The sequence below is a fragment of the Ambystoma mexicanum genome, chromosome 5p (assembly GCF_040938575.1).
Source record: "Ambystoma mexicanum isolate Mex_15411 chromosome 5p, UKY_AmexF1_1, whole genome shotgun sequence".
NCBI lineage: Eukaryota > Metazoa > Chordata > Amphibia > Caudata > Ambystomatidae > Ambystoma > Ambystoma mexicanum.
This window is the reverse complement of record NC_090930.1, coordinates 660,777,564-660,801,606: the sequence shown is the minus strand read 5'-3', so window position 1 is coordinate 660,801,606 and position 24,043 is coordinate 660,777,564. Positions and strand designations below refer to the sequence as shown.

General features: G+C 45.9%; 1 protein-coding gene across 1 annotated transcript in view; it reads right to left on the bottom strand.

Annotated features, from left to right (window-relative positions):
• Nucleotides 1-23,534, bottom strand: part of TIMM8A (translocase of inner mitochondrial membrane 8A) — a 31,479-nt gene extending 7,945 nt beyond the window's left edge. Inside the window, exon 1 of the mRNA XM_069613029.1 lies at nucleotides 23,268-23,534. Coding sequence (XP_069469130.1) covers nucleotides 23,268-23,384 — 117 coding nt within the window. The 5' untranslated portion in view covers nucleotides 23,385-23,534. The remainder of the gene's footprint in view (nucleotides 1-23,267) is intronic.
• Nucleotides 23,535-24,043: the final 509 nt, after the last annotated feature.

The following is a 24,043-nucleotide window of genomic DNA, read 5'->3' as shown; positions in this document are numbered from 1 at the left end:
TACATGACTCAACTTTGATCTTAATTGCTAATTTTCAATTGATATCAGCCTGGCGAAGCCCTGACAAGGGTGGAACGTGTGTCGGTTTTGTTTCAGGAATTTTTTGTAATCTTGTCATGGTTGCGTGATTCATGATGTCAAGAAATTATGAAATCATACTTTCTGCAAGATCAGTGGAGTGCCGCAAGTTATTTTTTCGAACGGACTTGCCAGTACATCTCGGTATATCTATCTATATCTCTTGCAGAATAAGCTATAGCTGCATTGCACAGTTAAGGATACGATGGACTCCACATTGGGAAAGCACCTTTTCCAAATGCTTATAAATTCTGCTATTTGACAAAACGGCCTACCAATCTGAAAGCAATTTACATCTAACTGAATTTCCTTGGAAAGTTTCACAAAGTTCACTTATGGGGAGAGGGGGGAATGGGGCAAATTTGGAAGCGGTGCCAATACTTGAATTTCCCATACAAACACCCACGAGTGTCTTTGATCATACAAGGGTCATCTGCTTGGTTTCGTGTTCCTTCAAAATAATCCGGGCATATTAGGCATACTTCAGTCATCCATTCCCCCTTCCCGACCAATTTGCACACCTACAGGGCCAGTCTGTATGGCTACGTGAAAAGAAAGTCATTCAAAATAAATGGGCCCTGCAGAAAAACATCTAAACTGGTGCCCAAGTAACCTACTGTAGCGCACAAAGGGTCCTGTAGGCTCACAGGAACAGCCAAAAGGCCAGACCGCAGCCAAAGTACCGATGTGTGGCAAAGTGGGTTTCTTGGAGGTGCCCAAGTGCATAGTTGCCAACATGACCCATTGTAATCTGTAGTTGCTTATCCAGTCATTTTTCACTGCACTCTGGGGCTTGTAGGTCCTCTTTTTCCATTACAAAACTCGGACTACAAGTCCCAGAATGCAAAGAAAAACGACAGGACTAGATAATCACCTACAGATTGGAATGGGTCATGTTGGCAACCATGCAGGTGCATGACCAAAGGCAATGCCTCTTGCATACGTGCCACCGTTTGTGGCCACAATGGGGTGGCTGTCAAGATCGGACCTCTGCGAGCGGCGACCTCACCGCCAAAAGCAGATCCTAGGGTACACGTAAATGGTGACGGAAAGCCAAAAGGTTAGTGCACTTTGCCAGCACTCCCAAGTGTTCATAAGTCTTTTAGCCAGACCTAAACAGGGAGGGTTGACATCTCAGCAACTGATGGTTAAGAGCGACAGAGTCCACAACTGAGATTCAAGAAGCCCCGATTTGCAGAACTTCAACGTGTGTCTGGTGGTTAAGGTTCATTTTGTGTGGTGTTCGAGAGATTTGACAATTCCCCAGTCAGCCCTCAGCTATGGCTTTTGAGGTGGAGGAGGGAATGCCGAGCAGCCACTCCAAGTGTGTTCGTGTAGAGCATTAACAAATACAATCATTAAAAGAAGTACTGTTGTGGTTAAACTACAATAATAAATACAGTAAGAAAGTTAGTTTGAAGGCATTTTAGGGTTGCTGGACATAACATTTAAAAACCAGAACTCTGCCACCACCATGAATTGCTCAAAGATCGCCCTTCATTGCGATTCAAGTAATCTTAAATCCATGGTTCTCCCATTTGACACGTTAGGAAAGGCCTAATCATGCAAGCAGTCAGGTCAGAAAACAGTCTAGCGATGCTGCATTAAGGCAACAATGGAAGTTAGAATGCAGAAAGAAGCCTAGCATTCAAACCCTACAATACCCCACCTGGGTGCCACAAGCGCCACCTCCCCAGTTAGCATACCAAACCTTGAGATACATTACACTGACATGTACTCAAAGGGATGGACTAAGGCTACATACCTTAATGTCGTCAACACTCACCCTAGCAACATTCATTACATTACAAAGCAAAACCTTCTTGGGGACGATTTGCTTCATATGACAGGAGGTTTTAAGCAAACAGGTTATGCAAAACGCTGGAAGAAGCAGCTCGCCTGGAAGAAACGTCCAGGGAATTGTGCTTGCCCATCAAAAGAAGGGGTAGCCTAAATGTCCACTCGACAGATCCATAAAATGGACACATGACTCTGCAAAACTACCGATGCTGCCTTAGGTCTGCTGGAATGTTAATGAGTCTCTGCGTAACTGGAATACTGCATGCAATTGTGGCCTTTCCCACCATGAGTCCAGGAGAAATGCCACCATGACTGGCAAAGAGGCGATCAGATATGCCAAACGTCAGTTCTGGCCACAATTTATGGAAGTCCACCTCAGTTGGAGAACCAGAAGGCAGAGGCTGAAAAACCAGGTACATCAATTTCCTGGTTCAAATGGAAATTATCAAGAATCTTGGACATGAAGGAAGGAACGGTCCTAAGAACCAATTTTCCAGGATTAATGACACGTAAATACATTTACAGGATTAGGCATACAATTTGCTCACCCACCTGGCAGGAGTGCTTGCAATAACAAAGACAGTCTTTTAGGAGGAGGTGGTCAAGGTACCAGGAAGCAACTCTCAAAAGGTTTCCTCATCGAGAATCCAGAATCTAGTTCAAGTCCCACTGAGGTGGATGGTTTCTGGCAGGACCGGTAAACGGCATTGAAGGACCTCAATCTGAATAAATGAGAGATTTGTGCCCATGTTCAATTAAGGTTCAAGTCAAAAGATAAGGATTACAACAGTCCATTTGATACCGGTACAGGACAAATGTGACAAAAGATATGACGGAGACTACATGTACAGCACCCGACAAAAACACATCCAAGCCTTCCTAGCCGCGCACATAATCTGAATGTTGGACCTAAGAATCCAACCCATCAGGGTAAAGTAGCTTCTCTGGTACAAGGACCTCAAGCGGAGCAATGGTAGGCTTGGGGTGGCAGAGCAACCTTTTTCTTGGTACAGAAGAAGATCCTTTGAGTGGGTGATCCAAGAAGTCCCAGTTCGATAATAGCAGAAGATTTGAATACCAGAACTGGTACGCCCAGTTTAGAGCACTTATAATCGGAGTGTTTAAACTGCGCCTGAACTCCTGAGACACATGGTGAATGAACTGTCATCGGGAAGGCGTCGTAGTGGAACTTGCCCGACCAATCAACTAGAAAGGTGACACCCAAGAAATGGCAACTTTTCCCCATCCAAGCCACGTAGGACTGAAACTTCTCGTTGTGTCTTGCAGCAAATGTAACACAGAAACATTCGCTATATTACCTCTGGCTTGAGTTACCAATTAAGAGGAGAATGGTGATGACCGACCCTGCCCGCCTCGGTGTTGATGACACCACCACTGGAAGAACAGCATTGGTCTGAGCCCCAAACTAAACTTTGACCATGATCAGTGGGCAAGAGCGGGTTCCCAATTGTTCACGTAAAACATAACTGTATTGTTGGTGTGTGAATTTGAATTTCCTGAAAGATCCAGAATTACTACTTTCAAAGCGTAAAGAATACCTTCAGAACCAGCCCATTTATGTACCCTTTACTTTTGCGTGCAAAGGCTGTGTGCCAGAGGACATCAGAAGTTGCCCCGAATTTACCCCCTCCTACCTCCCCCCACCACAAATAGAATGCAAAGCACGGGTTGGATAAGAAATCTCAAGGGAAGGACCCGGGAAGTGTCCTCTGAGGAGGAGGTGAATCCACTAAAGCAGAGCTTGTAGCAGCTGCTGCAAGTCTCTGCTCCCCACCCTAATTACAACTTGTGCTGGTATTGGTGCTGCTCCGAATGTTTGACTGAGCAGCTAAAACAGGTCACCTCGAAGCCACATTGATACAAAAGGCCATGAAGCCTATGATCTTTTGAAACCAGATCGCCTGAATAGTGGTTCTTGACTGGAAGAATTTGGTGATCTCCCCAATGGCAACAATGCTCTCCAGGGGAGGAAATGCCATCCCCACAAGTGTCGAGGGTTGGGGAACGGAATACTGTGCACCAGAGACAAATTCTACTTTTTACTGATTTACAGAAAAACGTACCTAAATAACGAATCGCAGACAACCAGAACGTGCTGCAGAAGAAGGGTCCTGGTAGGGGTCCTGGTAGGGGCTCTGATCACCCAGTCATCCTTCTAGGGATACAAGTGAATATCCCACCGTCTGTTGGGGGGGCGCAGGGGGAGGAGGATCTTCGTAAACTGAGCATTGCAAAGGCCAAAAAGAAGCCATTTGCACTTAGTTTGTGGCATGTTTTGGTACAGTATTTTCTGTGGTTAATACTTGCACCCACATGTGCTTCAATCTAAAACCGACTATGAATTTAACATCTTGCAGTTACCATTGACAGCTTATTTCTTCATTGATATCTATATTGTGGATGCTATCAAAGTTATATTAAGTTGTAATTAGTGAATGTTGCCAATACCCAACCGATTTGTACTCATTGCATTGGCACTCCCACCCCACATATATCCGCACACACAGTCCACTCCCTGCCCCACCCGAGACTGGATGATCTGCTCCCCACTTGCTTGTAGACGCCTTGCTACCAAAGTCCCCGTCCTCCCACTCTCGTATTAGCTAAACACTCCCTTGTTTCTTGACTTCCCCATGTTGTTCTTTCCATCATTGGAAAGTGATCTGCTGTGTCCCGAAGCTAGATCTGCGCTCAATAAACACCACAATAATAAGCTTTGAGGATATGCATACATTTCATTTGCACCATCGCCCTACCATAACTGCCTGCATTTACAAATGACCACAAGGAAAGATGATCTCTGCTGTCCCTAGATGTGTGGCACGGGAGGGAGGGAAACCGGTTAGAAGCACAGGAGCATCATAGCGACGTGAGTCGAGTGAGGGGCGAGGAATATGTAGGACTAGTAAAACGGGAGAGTGGATGGTTGAATCTGCCTGCATGTCTCTGCCTGCCATAGGGTCCAAAGTATTGCACAGAGAAGACAAAACAATAAACCAATGTCATGAAAAATGTCACATCAAAGCTTTGCAAGCATCTACAATGCGATCACAGAACTGTAAGCAAAGCAGGTGCACATTAGACAAAAAGCACCTTCAGCTTTTACAAATAAGACTTCAACAGGAAGCCATGACAGCATTATTTAAGACGCCCACGTTTCTGTTCCCATGCACCAGTCCCATACGTCTCTGAAGCGCGTTTGTGTATATCTGAGTTCGTATATAAAACAGCATGGTTCTGTGTAGGCCTGTGGCGTTGTGCGACTATTTTTTGTTCGCTTGTGTGTTCTGGTCTTCTGTATGCATTTGTGTTGTGTAACGGTTTGGCTGTCTGTGCATGCGTTTTTGTGCGTCATCTGTGCAAGGGTCCGTTTGACTCAAACAGTGTTTGTGAGTGAATGTGCCTGTGTATTTGTAGCTCTTGTGCAACAGGACATGATGTATGATGTTTGCGCTTAGTGCTAAATATCTGTGCAGTGCAGGGAACATAGGTGAGCATATCTCCCATATCCCTAAATTCTCACAACACCTCCTAAATCAAGGGTTTTCCTCCCAGATGAGGCCAGCATGCACTTCTTGTTAGGATTGCCAGTGGCGCCAACTCAGATTTTCATCCTTCCAAGGTTGATAATATCTCACTTAATAGTGCTCAATTTAACACCTGTCATTACAACATAAGCAAGAAGATCCCAGCATGAAGTGCTGTGTAACAACTAGTAAGAGTAAATGACAGATCTAATAAGTATGCAATGAGTTTCGTTAGCTAGCAAAAAAGGCACTTTAAATATACCTGGCGGTAGTCTTTCTTTGCAATCAATTTCTGGATGTTTGCATGCATCATGTATGTTTTTACAGGAAAAATATATGTAAAAAAAAAAAAAAAAAAAAGAAAATCAAGGCTGCAATAGTTCTCACAATACTCAGACAGTACTGGATGTACTTCAGATGGGCACCGTGTTTTTTTTCAGTAAAAAGATAATGCCATCCTCTTTGTGGGGCGAGTGCATTTCTCCAAGTTCCTCGACCTGAAGGTCTAGCAGGTTTTTTAGGATTGCAAGGCCTGGCGAGTAAGCCTAGTGCTTTGGTTATGCAGTTTTCTAGTGTTAAAAAAATCTATCCGGTAGTAAGTGCTCATTCGTTGTCTCTTCTTTAAGATTGCCAGGTTCCTTCAGGTTTAGATTTTACCAGCTACTCCTGGCATGGATCGTTTCTCCTTTGTGAGTAGGGAGTTGACGCATGGGGCTGTTGAAAGGAATCACTAATCATTGTTACATAGTAACTGAATGGGTTTTTGGGGGGCTATTCAGCCTTCTTCACAAAAGATTGCATCAATGGTATGGCCTACAGCATGCGTCGCTCATTTGATTATTTTGCTGAAGTGAAAGCTGGTTATATAGAATCTCAACCTTTGGATTCTGACTGTTTCGAACAAAAATGTTGAAGTCTCAAAGCACCATTAGATGTTTGTGTTGTATCGCTAGGTTAGCAATTATGTCTAAAAAAGGTTTTCTGCAAAGGTTTGATTGTATGATGGTGGTCTGTAAATCAGTAGTAAAGAGTGGTCGGTTTGATGGTGGATCAGGAGTTCTACACAATTTGGGAAATACAGGCCATGTGAAGTCAAGATTTGGAGGTGTTCGTTGTGTGCTACAATAATACCTCGTCCTCTTTGATGGTCCAGTTGACTTGGAGGAGTCCCATGTTGGTGGGGATACATATGTTCCATTACTTCATAGTTATCAGACAATCAGGTTTCTATTTTAAAGACCATGTTGGTTCCTCCTTTGCCAAGAATTTCTTGAATCTCAGGTGTGTTGAGAGATTGAGTGAGCATTACTCAAACTGCAGTAAACCATGTCCCCCTGCCTCTGGGTAACAGGTCAGGTGTGTTTGGATGCCCTGCCATGCTGTGTGAGCTGGGGTCCAAATTGTCAGATGGAAGTCAACTGCATAAAGTACAATGTTTTGTTGTTAAACTGGTCCAGTAAGTTACAGGTTGGGTGGTTTATGTTGTTGGATTCCAGCAAGAATGCGGCTACTGGGTGGCCTGTGGCCATGGTAGTGTACAGGTTGGGGGTTATTGTTAAGGTCATGTGGTCTCAGCCATTTGTGCCACAATGAGTCGGACACGGTTCCGAAGTTAGTGATCTAAAATTGTACTGTTCAGTTGATCACATGCAAGGATGGGTGTGGGTTTCGAAAGTTTTGGTTCTTGTCCTAATGAATACGGTTTGAGTGGGTTGTAGTGTGCTACGCAAAGGACATAGGGCATGTCGGTAGGTGGCCAGGTAGCGTGAACCATTTTGGATTTGGCTTGTAGGCTCTTGCCCCCTGGGGCACTTGGGTTTTGTTGCTTGGTGTTGTATATTTGAACCGGTCGTTGGAAGGTGTTTATAGTATTGGTGGTGCTCCTGCAAGTTAATTCCCTTCTTACGCTGCGCTGTGACAATGGGACACCCATGAAAGTATAGCAATGTCATGCGCTTAAGTCACAGTGATGCAGATAATATTGGACTATCCTATTGTTGGCCAACTCTTACCCAAGGGCACCTGGATTCATGGGGAAAGAGAATTAAGATTGTAGCACACTTTTACACTAAAGACGTCTAGGTAAAAACATACAGCAATCAGAGACTTATTTACAATAAGGCCAACTAGGTTCTGGCCTAGGGTGACATAAAATGCCGCTCCTGTGGCAATAATTTTCCATGCCAGCATGTTTTAAATACAAAAGTTATTTGTTTCTCTGAGACTGACTGATCCACAACAATGCGTAGGTGATTTCGATCTCTTAGCAGTCGGTCCACTCAGACAGCTAAACACTGTACTTGCCAAACATGTATATGCTTTATGTTTACAAAAGCGCTATTGTTAGGGTGACCTTTGGTTTATGAAAAAACAAAACGGAAATGCATACCAGGGTGCATTAAGCATTTAGTGATTCAGTCATACAACTCTCACAGACATATGACAAATCTAAAACTCTTTGGTTATTCTTAAAATGCTAATTAACATGCAAAACAACCACAATGGTTATATTGGATCAACTCCCCAATATCATTTATTCCTAGTTAACACACACAGTGTTAAGCAATCACGTGTATGTTCAATTACACAACATGCATTCTTTTTAAACAGTTGCAGAAAAAAGAGCGTTCGCCGTCCAGAAAAGTAAAGGATACAAATGATGCATCATTTTACATGATTAAACTCATGCCCATGCTTAAATTAAGGACAAGGTTCCTACAGGTGAGCACTAAAATTCATTGGCAAGCGCTACGTTCCCTCCAATGCCCCACATTTCTGGAGATCTTTGGCTGCCCCAAAAGGTGCAAGCATAAAGAGATTGCACAGAAGTTAAAATGACGAAGAGTAAATCTAAGCGCGCAGGTGCAACAATAAACCTGTAAAATGATACCCAAAGCCATAGACGGGTGAGAGAACAAAAACTGTGCCAAAAGTACACATCGTTTCGAGTCTATAAAACAATAGTATAGACAGGGGGCACAAATCAGGTTGCAAGCTACCAGCTAGCCATATAAAAGTTACTCATCACCTCAATTATCTACATGCATAATACACCATATCACTAGCTAGTGGCGATTGCGGTATAGGAAATGAAATACGTTATTGCCTCATCTTGGAGATGCCTAGGTGCGAGTACAATGCAATGCACTCACTGAAACTCAATACGACATAGTATAAAAGAGGCAATTTAATGCACAGTAGGGATTTCTAGATCGGAGTACAAAGCAAAACCCTTTCACCGTGACCCCTAAATAAGAGACACAGACTACAAAGTGTACAAATATAATGTGCCATCCTAGTAATGCCCAAAATGAAACAAAAATGGTAATCTGTTGAAGGGACTGGAGCGTTTCATGTTTTTTCTTGGCTGTTTCCAGTGCACCGTCCACTGCCTTGCCAAACAGGTTGGTCTCCTCAACGGGTTTGTATATAGGGCTGCTTGGGCCTCCGGCTTGAAACCAGAGTTCCTCAGCCAAGAAGGTCGCTTGAGCAAGGTACCTTTTGCCAGGGTTCTTCCTGCTGCCTATGCAGCGTCCAGAGTGTTCTTGAGCACATTCTAGTTGACTCGCTTGCCTTCCGAAACTATGGTGAGCAACTTGGTCCATGTAGGTTCTGGCACTTCCTGAATGCCTTCTTGCAGAAGGTTCCACTGGACGTCTGCATAGCTGGCCAATAGCGTGGTATTAGCTATTCTTGTGGAACATGCAGCACCAGTGCATATAGTGTCTTGGACTCCTCCACAGGTGGTGCTTCTCCTGTAGACAGGGGAACACCAGCCCGTTTCCTGGTAGTGGTAACCACTAAGGAATCTGGAGTGGCATGTCCCTTGATATAGACAGGGTCGGTTGGAGAAGGACGAAATAACTTCTCCACCCTAGGGTTTGCCGCCCTGGTTTGGGCTGGTGTCAACAAAGAAGGTGCCAATCTCCTCTTAATGGCCTGGCTGGCGGTTTTTCTTTCAGTATATCCTCTACAAAATCAGAATCTGGCAAAGCTTCTTGAGTGGTGATCTGAAAATGGTCAGCTGCCTTTTTCAAGATGGCGTTAAACGCCATTTGATCGTCCACTGGGGAGGCTTGGCGGACCGGAGTGGCAGGGGGGCGGGCGGATCTATGCACAAGGCATTGGGGTCCTGGGTGGGAGAAGGGGACGTCCAAGGTTGAGTATCAACCTGACGGCTGTCTTCCAAATTGTCTAACTGGTCATCCACATTGTAGTTTTCCAGAAAGGTGGCATCCTCATCCTGATGAGGACACAGGTATACTCATGTGCATCTTCCAAGGTCCTTTGAAACTTGGATACAGGTGTAAAGGGAAGGTTGAGGTCTCTTGGGAGCAAGCTTCTCAGAATAAAAGACAAGTTTTCTAATCTGCCCATACATCCCTCAATTTCTCCCTGGTCCACCAGGATGAACCAGAGGGATCCATGGGAGGAAAGGGTTGTTGATCTTCCCTGCGACGTCGAGATTGGCCTCCTAATGTACTTGACAAAAAGGCACAGGACTCACAGTCCTTGCAGGGTTCGGGGCACTGTGGCGTATCTTTCAGCATGTCTCTAGGCCATTCTTTGTGCTTTGCCGCCTCCTTCGAACGTTCCTTCAGTCGAACTGCCGAGGCGATCCTTGCGATGCTATCGCCAATGCTCAGGGAATTTGGTTGATCTACCGGCTGGATTTCAGCACCACCGGGTGAACCGGAGGCAGAGCAGTGCATTTCGGCACCACCGGGGCCGTCAGCGGCACCTGCACGTCCTCCTGGAGCACTTCGACAGGCGTGTGTTTTTTAGTGTTAGCGCCCTTTAATTTGGATTGCCCAGTCGCAGGCCGCAGCTGCGGTGAAGGCTGCCTATCAGAGGATCCCGCTGAAATTTGACGGTTCCGTTGGCGCTTTGGTATGCTTAGACAATGCCGCCGAAGCAGAACCTTGGGTTGTGCGTTTGGTGTTATGATCGTGTGCACCCCCGTCGTCGGGTGTTTTCCCCATAGCGTGACTAGAGTCAGGCCTGGTGGGGGTCAGGGACGGGCGTCGCGGACCAAGAGCAGCCCGCCGTTAGGTCAATGGCTTCCGACACAGAGGCCTGGTCTTCTACAGGCAGCGCAACCCGCTTCTATTTGGTCGAGGGGGGTGGGGGAAGACAATTGTCGCACTGAGAGTGCTAGTCTTTCCAAGGATAATTGGCCCTACGCGAGGGACAAAATCTAAATGGTGTCTTTTCCATAGCGAAAGACAGGTACATCGATGACAAAACCCAGGGAGCAGAGAGGGTGAAAGAGGAAAGGCATACTTGTAAAGAATATGGCCACCACGACCCCTCTCTCCCTACTGTATAGGCCAGCCAGAAGGCCCGGCCACGTGGACGGCAGAGCCGGTAGGATCAACAAGCGTCAAAAGTCTGCAGCAGTCTTCGGCGTTGTTTCACAGGATTCAACTGTCAAAGTGACTTAATGGGAATAACGACAAAGTCGATAAATACGACAATAACGCCATCTCTATGCAAGAGCTCTGCATTAGGGCGACCAGTAATCTGGGCGGAAAAAAACAATCCGAGGGACCTCGGCACGTGAGGGATTTTGGGTACACTACACATCACGGATAGTGTTACAGACACGCCTATGCTGACGTCCCCTTTCGATCCTCGAAAAGACAAGATGCAATACTCTGGGTTACCACTGGATGTCAGACCTTATGCACAGCATGTGATTCTAAGCAGATTAACAAGCATCAGAAACTGAGTTTACCACTCCTGTGAACAAGAAACAAGCGCACTAGTTCATAGGGCCGTTTGGGTTTTGGAGAAAGCATATACCACATGTAGGACAAACATTGGCTCCACTTTACAAAGTGACATGAAAGAAATACGAGTTTGAGTGGGGCGAGGAGCAGCAGAGAGCGTTTGATATGCAAAAGACAGTGCAGCGTGTGCTCGATTTGTGGGTCTTGAAGTCAGGAGAAGTTGACAACTGCTCTATCCCAGTCTCAGCTGCTGTAAAAACCATAGGGGTTTCCTTGACGCCTCACTCACCGGGTCCCGACAAGTGAGCGCCATTGCCTCATCAGCAGCTTACGCCACGAAGGTCCTAAATGCTGCCAGACCCTTCCCGTCTAAAAATAGTTGCCCAACTGTTGCCCGAGCAATCATTGGATCAAGGATTACTTCAATGTCCTCTTAACAGGCACTTCCTCTTGTAACATCCACAAACTCCCAAGTCATCCAAAATAACACCCTCCCAGCAGCCCTTAACATCCCAAAAAAGATCATAACTCAAAAGCAAGAAGAGAAGCACATTGGCTGCCCATCCAGGAGCGCATCACATTTAAAACTTTGTCCATTGCCAATAAGTGCCTATCCAACACAGCCCTCCCTCGTACCTCTCTCAAAGAGTTGTCAACGCTTATTCTTCAAGACCCACTAGGACACCTTAACCTGACTGCCTAATCTTACCCAAAGTAAAAAAATCCAAAGCCGGGAGCTCCGGTTTCCCCTACCTAGCAGCCAAACAATGGAACTCCCTCCCACACTCACTGAGGGCTGAAAAATCATATTGGGAGTTCCGTAAAGCACTTAAAACACAGCTTTTCAATTCTGTAACATCACCGGTGCCTGCTCCCTTTGACCCAATTGTATTATATTGCAAATCCTGATCTTTTTACCCAAATGTATTGTATGACAAAACCACTATAATAACATGCACCTGTAACGGCACCTCGATGCCTCCAGGTTGTATGTGTGCTCTACATATGAAATAAATAATGTTTCTGTACAGGAAAATTATGCTAACTGGAGCCTATGGCAAAAATAAAACCGAAACTGGGATTTTGGAGCCACAAATACCCAAAGCTGGTGATAGGTACACTCCGTTTGAAAAGCAATTGCTAGCGTGTTATTGGGCTCTTGTTGATACCGAGCAAATGACAGTGGGTCATGATTTATTGATCTGGCCCAAAATCTTGATTATGCAGTGGGTTTTGAGTTCTCCTAAAACCCAAATGATAGGACACGCACAAAAAGCCAGTATAATCAAGTGGAAATGGTATATCCAACACTAAGCAAAATCAGGAAAGTGTGGAGTTGCCAAACTACATGTGCAAGTGGCTAGTGTACCACCTGTAGACTATATACACCACAGGAAGTGACAAAAGTGCATGAGTCCAGTGAAATGGGAGTACCTTATGAGGATTTGACGGTAGAGCAGAGAACATGCCTGGTTCACCAACGGCTCAGCCAGTTATGTAGGAACTGAGTGCTATTGGAAAGTGTCATAATCCCAAGACAAAAAAAATATCCTAACCACGTTGGGTAAAGGAAAGAGCAGCCAGTTTGTTGAACATTATGCAGTATATCAAGCCTTGAAAGAATACATACCTGGGCAAGGTTACTTGTACACAGACTCATAGTCAGTGACTAAAGGGCTAGCTACATGGCTGCCAACATGGCAGAAGAATGGGTGGAAAAGGAATGCCCAAGAATTGTGGGGAAAGGAACTGTGGGAAGTTATCTGGGATATACTATCACAAAGTGAGGTAACCATGTATCATGTGGATGCGCATTGTACTAGTGCCTTATTAGAACGCTGGTTCAATTCTGTGGCAGACGAAAACACCAAGATTTCATCTGTGGACACAGAGGTTCAGGAGGGCAATTAGGGTTTGGCCAAGTGGGCTCATCAGAAATGTGGCCACAAGAGAGAAAGCTACTCGCAGGTGGGCACAAGCTTGGAGGGATTAGCAGCCCTTTAGGAGGTAGTGAAAAAAAGTGGTTTTGCAATGTCCTGTGTGTCAACATCCTCATCATTGAGAGGATGGATAACTGAAGGAACAATTGCGCAAATCATGCAATGGCAGCCTGACAGGCTGGCATGATCGTGTGGTTGATGCGGAGCAGATTTTGAAGAATAGGCCATTGACTGAAAATGAAGCACCCTTAATGCGAATGTTAACACCTGCATTACACATGTAACCTAATGCAGCTGAAGAGACATTACTGTACTGGGAGAGGCACTTTAGCTCAATACCGCGCAACTCGAGAATCTGCAGAGGTAGAATTGCATTCTCATAAAGAAATTACGTTAGAACCAAGAGGTGCAATAGTAATTGAAACTGGGATTGGAGTACAGATTCCACCAAAACACATGATTGGTTGCCCCTAGAGCAGGATTAGCATTTAAGGGTATCCAAGTACTGAAGGAGCAATAGATGCCGATTACCAAGGAGAATTTAAAGCCCTTTTAATGAACAGTGTAGACCAAATACTGCCTATCCATGTAGGAGACAGAATAGCCCAATGTCACACGTGTCAAATTGTTCATGATCAGAAGGGGGAGCACCCTACAGTGTTAATTACTCGTGGGGACAGTGGTTTCGGCTCCTCAGACCGCATGGTACCGGGTGCAAAGGTGTGGGTAGAAAAACCAAGTGGCCCATCTGTACCCGCAGATGTCATAGCCCCGAGCAGGGAGCAAGTTGTTTTGGTAATGGAGCCTGGCCGGGAGAAATGGAACTATGTGCCAGCAGACAAATGTTATTTAAGAGCGTGATTATCAACACTAAATGTGTCTTTTCTGGGTTTGCTTTGCATAGCCTGTGCCTGGCTGGTGCAATTGCGATTCTAAATGGACTGTTCGGGAGGGTTAAGCAACACAACAAACGCAGGAGGAGGTATCTGTGCAGCCGACCAATGTGAGTCGGACGATGAACAGAGGCCGATAGATGCCAACGTACCAGCCACAGCAGGCATGAAGAACCAGATTCGTAAAGCATTGAGAATACTCAAGGTGCGAGATAGTATGGCAAAGATATTCACCAATGAATGCCCGAATAGAGAACATGTGGGCATATCTTGCATGAAAGGTTTTGAACATCTCACATTCGTGCACAATGCAGGAGACTTGCTGGCCACATGTTCAGTAGCGGTGCCAATACCTGCTTCCACTTAAGATGGAGTTACACACAATGACTCTTTCGTGGAGGATTCCGATGTGCACCAATCATTCTCCAGTTATGAATATTGCAAGTTCTGTCAAGAAACAAACCAAAAGTGGAGAAACCGTACCCAGATAGTGACTTACAATATCACCCAACGCAATGTTTGTTATCGTACGACCTGTGTACCAGAAGAGGTTGGCAAATGTCAACAATTGACCGTTAAAGAGAACCAAAATGCGTTTCAGAAGCAGCTGTGGTCACGCGCGTCAAGCACATGTCGAAATGTAAACCACACTATGTTCTGTAATCATACAGTTGTAGCGGCTAGTCAATTAAACCATGTGAAACTTCTGACAGGATTGCTTTTTTCGTGTGGTAATATACACATACATTCCGGCTAATATTTCCAGAGGACCATGTGTGTTAACACGACTTTGTTTAGTTTCCTTTGCAGCCAGCATTACTTTGAACGAGAAGACCAATTTTTGAATCTATAGGGCTATCCCCAGACTGGGATTCAAATGTGCACCTGTTATCTGAGTCATAAGTGTTAGCTCTTGCATATTCATTGGTGGGCGTTTGGGGGATTAGCTGCTGAGGGCTATAAATCTTGGATTAAGTTAGCATGCTTAGTAGTGAAAGGGTTAATCATTACCTCCCAAGCCTTACAGGAACTGCTTCTAGATAGCCAAGCTATTAAAAAAAACAAAAAAAAAGCAAGCTTGCAGAGTAGAGCTGCTATATTTGTTGCCGAAACATAACCTGGGCTGTAACGCAGTTGAAGTAATGCGCTGTTTTTATCTAAGTGACCATTCCCGATCTTTTGAAAATCACATTCAAAATGTGAAAGATTTAATGGAACAGGTAACCCAATATCATACTGGCAATTTGTGGGATTAGTTGTTTTCTTGGATTTCAGATGTTTCTTGCTTCTGCATTGCTTCAAGGGCCGTTTTGAAGAAGGCAGGGTTTTAAATTGAGGGGAGCTGGGAGTGATTTAGTTCCCGCTTCTAGCATGGTAGAGCCTGATTAGCTTGAAACCAACCGCTACCAGGAGCTACATTTGTCTCCTCGGGCCAACTGATGCTTTCCAAACATGTAAATGTGACATGAGTATTTGAGAATGTTAATAAAGAAGAATTAGAACACATCTAATATACATTTAAACACAATTTTGTCATACAAACTGGACAAAAATTTAAAGGAGCATCTTTGGTAGCTCCTGGTTCCCCAGCAGTAGCTCCTGCCTACTGGGTGATGCCCGACACCCAGAAGATGGTTTTAGCTCCTGCTTATCGAATCTCAAATTCCGACCATGGGACCTGTCAACAGGCAGAGACTTAGAAAATGCCAGAAAGTCCTAGAAAATGCCATCATGCATTTGGAATGGTTCAAAAAAATTGGGGGGGTGGGGAGGGCACCTGAGCAGTCAGAGAAAGCTTTGCTGGAGGATGGACACATCGCTCCAGGACCGTTGATGCAAAAGATCTCTCTGCCTGCCTGTGTGGGAGCTTTTGAGTGCCGTTTTCTGGCGAGATGCATCAACAGTGAAGTATTTTATCGAAACTATTTTTATTCATTTCTGTATGCTTTTGAAAATTTGACATATAAGAGCCATTTTATAATCTAGCCGAATGTGCGTATGTGTGAATAATTGCCCTTCAGTTTCTGAGGTTTCTTCATGTAGTGTGCTGGGGGTGTGAAAATATATCTGTGCACCTTGGTGCATGTCACTTTACAAAAAGCACTGTTAAATATGTTGTCACCAGTCACCTTGGGGCAAGTGCATTTTTATTAGGTTGACTACGTAAAACAAAGGCACTCGCCCTGCAGGCCTAGTGGGATTTTAAGAATTTGCAAGGCCCGATTATGGCTGAAACAGCCAGTTCACAAACAGACCTTTTCATGCCCAACCTGTGTGAACTCTCCTCCTTTGGAGAGGCTGGGTTTTGGGGTGCCGGAGGGCTCGGGGTGGGGGGAGGGGGTGAATGGCCGCCCAATAGCCTGTGCCTGCCAATAAATGTTTGAGAGAAACTCCAGGTCACACCTCAGAACAAGGGAATCAGTCTGCACTCAAGAACACAGCCATGCACATTGGTGCCCTAATCTTCCCCAGCATGCCAGCAGGTGTTATGGTGACCAGGAAAACTGACTTTCAAGAGAGCACAGGCAGAGGACTGCAGAAACCATCCCAGGGTCACAGCCAGCTTGATCAGTATAGGATACAAGGACGGCCTCAGCCACACCATAATCACCTCAGACCACAAGTCCCTGATCTTAACCAATACCCTTGGAATGAGAGAGGTGGAAAAGCATAGAGAAACGCTTTGTCTTGTATCCACTCCCCTGGAACTCTGACAAGAGAATCTGGTCTATAAGCATGTAAGATGAGCATCTTGAGGAGAGGCAAAACAATCAATCACTGGAAACCTGCACTGCTGGCAGATCTGGTGAACCACCCTCCACCCCCTCTCCAAGCGTAACACCCAACAAGAGGAAGAAAATAAGTGTCTGCCTGGATATTGTTCATTCCCCTAAAATGAAATAGCCATCGGAGACAGTAGGGTGCGCACCGCCCAGAATCCCATATCAAAAGCCAGAGCCTCCAGCTGCCGGGACCGACTCCTCCCCCTTGACAGCTCACATAGACCAGAGCCAACGTGTTGTCCACCCGCACTAATATGATCCCTTGATACTGTGCGAGAAGACCTGTAAACCCTGAAAAATTGCAGCAAGCTCCCTCCAGTTGAGAACATGTATCCTGCTGAGGAGTCTATCGCTAATAGTATTGCATTTCCTCTGGCGTTGCTCCCCAGCTGAGACCAGAGGCATCTGTACAGATTTTGCTCGGCAACGGCTGCTACAGCAAAAACTGTAGATTCCCCCTGTCCAAGCACCACTGAAGCTAGTCCCTCAGATCCGGAATGATCATAATCTTGTCCTCACATGCCGGAGTCTGTCCTCCAAAATCTGTGGCGGTAGGAACTCAACAGGGACATGTGGCACTTTGCCACAAACACGCCATACATCATGTGTTTCGGGACATGGAGAACCTCTATGGCCATCACAGAGTCCCGTGACAGTAGATTGCCCAAGTGAAGCTAGAGTCTATCTACTTGAGCCAAAAGGGAGAAACGCTCACCCAATGTATGGACCAAAACTGAGCACCAATGTACTGAAAAGTCTTGCGACAGCTGCAGATGAGACTTCCCCAAGTCTGCATTAATCCCAGAGGCCAGCCCTACAGACAAGGGGTGTATTGCCACTTACTCCCTATAAATAGGCAAATACTGCCACAAAATAAAAATAGGGAGTACAAATACTCCCAACTAAACCTGACCTTGTGCCCCTGCTTTCACTCACACAGCTGCACGGATATGTTTGGCCCAGTAGTGCACATAGTACCACAGGAAGAAACTGCTATTATTACTGCATGATCGGACAAAGTAAACATCTATCTTTTAATCTGTATGCATAACAAGGTGCACAGAAATAATTACAACAACATTTCCGTATCCCAGTTAAAACTTCTTTGCTCGCTTATAAAAATACTCCCATTCGAAACTGGACGTACATTTTGACTCCCTAAAAATCATTTTACTCCCAACTTAAAAAAAATAGGGAGCAAAACTCCCACTTCAAAATCTTATCTGGAGCACAGCCTGAGTCTGTATCACTCTGCACTTGATCACCACATATTCCACCAAGCCTGAACTCCAGGGCATGAAGATGAGCCACCACCAGCCCATCGCTGAGGTAAACACCCTGTGAGCCATTTGAGGTGTGACGGCAGAACGCGAAACTGGAAATGCTGCCAGTTATTAGGAATCACAGAAACCTCTGATTGGCACACAGACTCTTATCAGGGGAATAATCCTCTCAAGACTCCATTTTTAAGTGCTGCATATTCAACCTCTTCAGATCTAGCACCAGCCGGAACTTGCTGTTCAATTTTGAGACCACAAAGATGTAGTAAAGTCACTGAAGCCTGGCACAGGACACCAAAGTTGGAAAAGACCAGCATTCACTGGGACCTCATACAGTCGGACACCTGAACCAGCACTGTAGCAAGGGCCTCCTTATCCAGCTATATCCACATGTGCTCCTCGTCTATGTACTACCCCAATCGAGGCATAGAAATTAAACACCAAGACTTCAGTGCGGCACCAGAAAACTCATTATGTGCCCCAGATGACAGGGGTGAGAGGGGACATCATCCAAACTGCAGGCTCGGGAAAGCCAAGGCCCAGCCCCGGCACCCAGCAACAACAAGCAGGTAGCCAAGGCTCCAAACCCTGCCACTAAACCTCAGCAACACGACCTACCTTCACCCGGATGTGGGGAAACAAAACCCTGTTCTGGGAATGAAGCAGGCCAGATACCCGCGGCAGGATCTTCAGGACTAACCATCAGTCGCAAGTCTCTTCAAACTGGTTCAGAATGCTCTGCTGGGAGCATAGGAGGACCTCCCACCACCTCCAAACCCACAGAACACAGTAGAATGGAACACACACAGTCAATCGCCTTTCGAAGCCCAGCAGCAACCGGAATCACATAACAGCAGGCTTGGTACCATCAGAATCTCACTGGATACCAGGCTTCCCAGGACCCGTCCTCCTTGCACTGTCTCCCGTCTCCCTTGGTTTCTCTCCACCACCCCCACCCCCCAGTCTTGTCATGCCTAGAAACACTTGTGTACAAGCGCATTATAAATATCATAGCATAGCTACCCAAAAGACTTGCTCATGCCAAACCACACAATGGGTATGTATTTTTATCACAGAGCAAGGCAGGGTGCAAAGTTGACACTTGCCACTGGCTAGTGAAATTTGACACTTGGAGGGTGCGTGGTGTGCATGTATAGAATTGAGGTGGCAAGTGAGTTATGGCTGGCTAGTAGTTTGCAACTTAATTTTTGCCCCCACGAACGATATCATTTAAAACTTATTGGGAGGAAATTCAGTTGAGCCCTTGCAAAGGGCATGAGGCTGTGAAACTGACAAATTCCAGTTTGCAGCTATGGAAAGGTGGTCTATGGATAGCTGCCGAGTACACAGGGCACTTGCCACCTTACTCCTTAAACAACGAGAGCAGAGGTGTCCATTTGCCCCATTGTGAATAGGAAGGTGAAACTTTTCTCAATATAACGAAAACAGAAAATCTAGACGGCAGGGATTCTGGCCCCTCTCCTGCTGGGTACAGGCTTTGTGAAGTGTTAGCACGCATCTTGCAAAATGAACAAGTGCTGCGCACTTCAAAGTAGGAAGTCAGCTGATGCCAGGCTGACTAATGGGCCATTGACGACCTGAGCCTGACTGGGGACGCTTTTACTGCCAGTTTTTCCTCTCTGCACGACTTGGAAACTGGCCCCTGATCATTGTTGTTTTATTTTCCGTGACTGGTTCCGTGTTGTATCGCTCAGTAAACCTGTATATGTATTTGAATCAAAATGAAAATTAGTTGGAATAACTAAAGGTGCGAGACCAGATTTTATCCATTTGATCTGCTGTCGTATATGTGCTATATGCTACAAGGAGCCATTTTTGTTTCATTGACCCTTTCAAATGTGATGATAATAGAGCCTACAAGTTCCAGAGTGCAAATTCATAAGAAACTACAAAGTCTTCCACAGACACAAAGTGAAACGCAATGCAGACAGATTGTGGTTTGTTCTACACCCCCCTAATTTCTAATAACCCAAAAAACAAAATGTTTAAAAAAAAACACACCTAAATCATTAAAACTTGTATTAGTCTAAAAAAAAAAAAAAAAGAAGCGCAGGAGCAATTGTTCACTGCCAATTCTTTCTCTCACTAATCACTTCCCATTATAAAAACGGTGCGATGGTGAGAATTGTTAAAAAAGATAGGCAACCAAGACTGCGCAGCGAGCCCTACTCTTCCTCCAACAGAAGGCGAATCACTATCAGGTCAGGAAGAAAGAGGCCTCGAGAACAACACTCAATATTAGGAGGGGGTTGGGAGAGTGTAGCTATGCACTGCCAGACTTTATGGAGAAGTTTACTGAGTACTACACTGCTTTATACCCATCTGATTCACCCACAGAAAGTGATCAGTCCATCCATCTTGCCACCTGTCCGCTCCCACGGCAAGAGAAGGAAGATCTGGAGATGGACATCTCATCTGAAGAAATAAGGGCAGCTATAGCCACCAGACCGCTGGGGGAAGTCCCCGGGACCGGATGGTTTTCCGGCACTCTTCTACAAGACCTTTCGGGAGGTGTTGATCCCCCGGTTAGTTGCATTATACAATTCTTTTGGTAGGGTTGGGCGAATTACTCCCTCAATGGAGGAGGCTAAAGTGGTACTGCTTCCGAAACCTGGCAAAGATGTAACACTATGCGGCTCATACCGCCCTATAGAGCTCATTAATCTAGACACGAAAATGTATACTACGGTGTTAGCGTCATGTTTGGATAAACGCCTCCCCAAACTGATCAATCCCGACCAATGGGTTTTTAATAAACAGAGACAGACCTTCGATAACATCAGGCGGGTGTGCCATTTAAATAGAGAAGGTGAACAACCCCTGACCTCTGCGCTGTTGCTAGCACTAGACGCAGAGAAAGCATTCGACCAAGTTGAATGGTCATTTCTCTTTCGCACAATGGAGACCATGGGGTTTGGTTCCCAAGTTCCTTTCATTAGTCAGAGCCAACTATCAAGCGCCTCTCCTGCGTCTCGTGATTAACAGGCACCCTTCCCAAGGGATACAAGTTTTTAGTGGCACCAAACAAGGCTGCCTGCTCTCCCCACTTGTATACGCAATCCATTTGGAGCCGCTACTAGAAGGAATTCGGGTCGACTGGGGACATTAAGGGAATCACTTTCAAGGGCAAAGAGCACACAGTTAACGGCCTTCGCCGACCTGCATCTTCGGATCTCTGAACCAGACCACACCTCGGCGATCTCGTGGGGACTGGGGCTATTTGGGGTAGTAGCAAGGCTAAAAATGAACACACAAGTCAGAACTGTTGAGTGTCATAACTGCGGGGCATGTTTGAGGGTAGTTAAATGAAAGCCTCTGAACATTACAAGTGGAATTTTAAGCTAGGGGCGAGAGAAAGATATCAATATTCACAATTGAGACATTGGCTCTCGAATCCATCGATTAAATCCACAGCCACTAGGGACCTTACTCTTTGAGAATTGTGTTACAACGGATACAGGTAAACATCTGTTGGCAGCACTACAGAAAATTGTAGCCGAGGGACCAGGGGCCCCGGAAGGGGCATATATGACCCAGTGGGAGGTTGTGGTGGGCCACCATGTGTGGGCACTGGGCTCAGCTGTAAGCAAGCATACCCAAACTTACACTGGCCATCCAGGTTCAGCAGATGTAGGTTAGGTAATGGTCCAATGGCACCTCTTACCTGAAAAATTGCACAGGTATTACCAAATCACGTATGCTCTGTGCTGGAGGGGGCTGCATGGAGTTGGGATCCTGGAAACATATCCGGTGGGAATGCTCGGTTATACAACCTTTCTGTGGTATAGTCTGCAGAGCATTAAATACGATCTTTGGCATCCAGATCACGGGTAATGTGGGGGAGGCTATGTTGGGGATGAGCAAAGTTCTGGGGAATCTACCCTCTAAAGCACAAAAAAAGGCGTACGTAATTCTGATGGTGGCAGTAATATTGCTGGTGGCGCAAAAATGGAAGCAGAAATGCGTCCCTTCGGAGCACGAATGGGTGGGAAAGGTATAGAGCTTTGTTGCTCTAGAACGGATGACCTATTCGATTCGGGGGGCGGGGTTGCCATACATTCCCGATAGGTGGGACATCATTTTGCAATTTCTTCAAAAAGGATTCACGAACTGCCTGGTGCCCTTGGAGACTGAAGTTGTTGGGCTTGGTACGAGTATGCAATTACAAACAAAGGGGAACTCTCATCGGACGCCCACAGGAAACAAAGTGGATAAGGTTAAGGATGAAGATGGGGGGGGGGGGGCGGACAAGGAGAGGAATGGTGTTGGGCGAGGAGCTGCCGCAGTGACTGAAGGGGGAGCAGACGCCATTAATGGTTTTAGATATCAGGGCAGTTGCGGGGGGGGGGTAGTTGGGGAGTGTGTGATGTTTTTGACAAAATGCCAATAAAGCCTGTTACAAAAGATGGATTAGGCATCACAGAGAAAGCATGAGTAGTCCTAGATGTTTGAAGGGAGGCCCTGTGTAGGCCAGCTGAAGATGTACGGGGGCCTGTGCTTACAACGTAAAAGTCTGAGGTACTTTTGGGATGCATACATACATTATAATGGAAACAAATACAGCAAGGGGATAACCGCTGATTATCAAGAGACGGCAGCCAGCAGGAAGCTGAAACACTGAATGCCCACTGAAAAGATATGAATCCTTCTTTGTCAGCAAGTGGGAGGAACCAGTGTTAAAAGGCAACAAGGTGATGCAAAAAAAGTCCATTTCTCCAGGGAAGGCACATCCAGAATAGATCGAGCAAACACTGCAAAAAAAGATGGTACCTGCCCTGGCCTCCCCGAGCCCCCCAAACAAAACCGCTGACACCATCCATGACCCCATGGGCATTTGACCGACGGTTAAATCCTCCTCTGGTGCACAGAGGTAGTTTATTCCAATGTAGTATGCAGCGGGGTTACATGGTTATATGCTATGCTCCTTTTGACACCTTACAATAGAATCACAAGTTTTTAACTTCGTCTGTCCAAATCTTGATACTTTTACGACATTGGGGTTAAGCATTTAGTATAGGCATACAATCTCGCTCCAGTACCGAAAATAAAAAGTTGGCAACAATGGGCGTACACTGGTATGAGAGCAGACTTGTGTAGGCACTTCATGTGATGAAAACCCGAAAACTGGGCATGCCGGTTATGAATGGCCAAGCGATGATGATCACAACCTGACAGGGGATGCCCATAATTACCCAGCACAGCTCTGTCATTTGGTGCACCAGCAGCTGGAAACGCTGTTTCTGCGTCTCGACTTCGATGAACCGCTGTAGTTGCGGGTCCGCAGCGGCGCCACCCAGGCTGGAGTCCATCCTCTTTGCTTCACTCAGAGCAGCAGTGCCACACTCGACCTTCACTCCCGCCGGAACCGGAAGAGGCTCGGTGGTCTTACCTTCACATGGGAACCAACAACTCAATAGCAGGCTGAGGATCAGACTCAATCTATGCGCCGCCTAGCCACTTAGTCACGTTGCAGAGGTTCGGCAAAAGAAAAAAAGGACTAAAGCATGTTGGTCCACGGAAAAGGGTAGAGGCTGGTTGCCATCTGAGGAATGGACCCTAGCAACGCTCCGCCTCCAGCTCATGATGAGTTGCACGCTACATCCACGCGTCTTTATTGGAGCTAGAGTTGACAAGTTTGTCTTAGATGTCTCTTCGGCGAGCCTACATCATCTAGTGATGACAAACAGCTGAAGCATTCGGCAGACATACGAAATTGAGATCGACAGCGAGATAGGCAGTTATTAGGCGATGTTATCTTGCGCAGATTGGGGTATTTATAGGGGGTGGTGCATTTTGCCATTTGTTTCTTTGCGAGGGGGCGATTTGGAACTTGTGTCTGTATGGTAGGGAGGATTTGTGATCCTGTACAGAGGGGTTATTTGCGACCTTGCAGGTAGTAGGGGAGGGGTGTCCTTTCTTTGCAGTGGGACAGATTTGGGGATATGTGCTGTACATAGAGTGGGGGGTA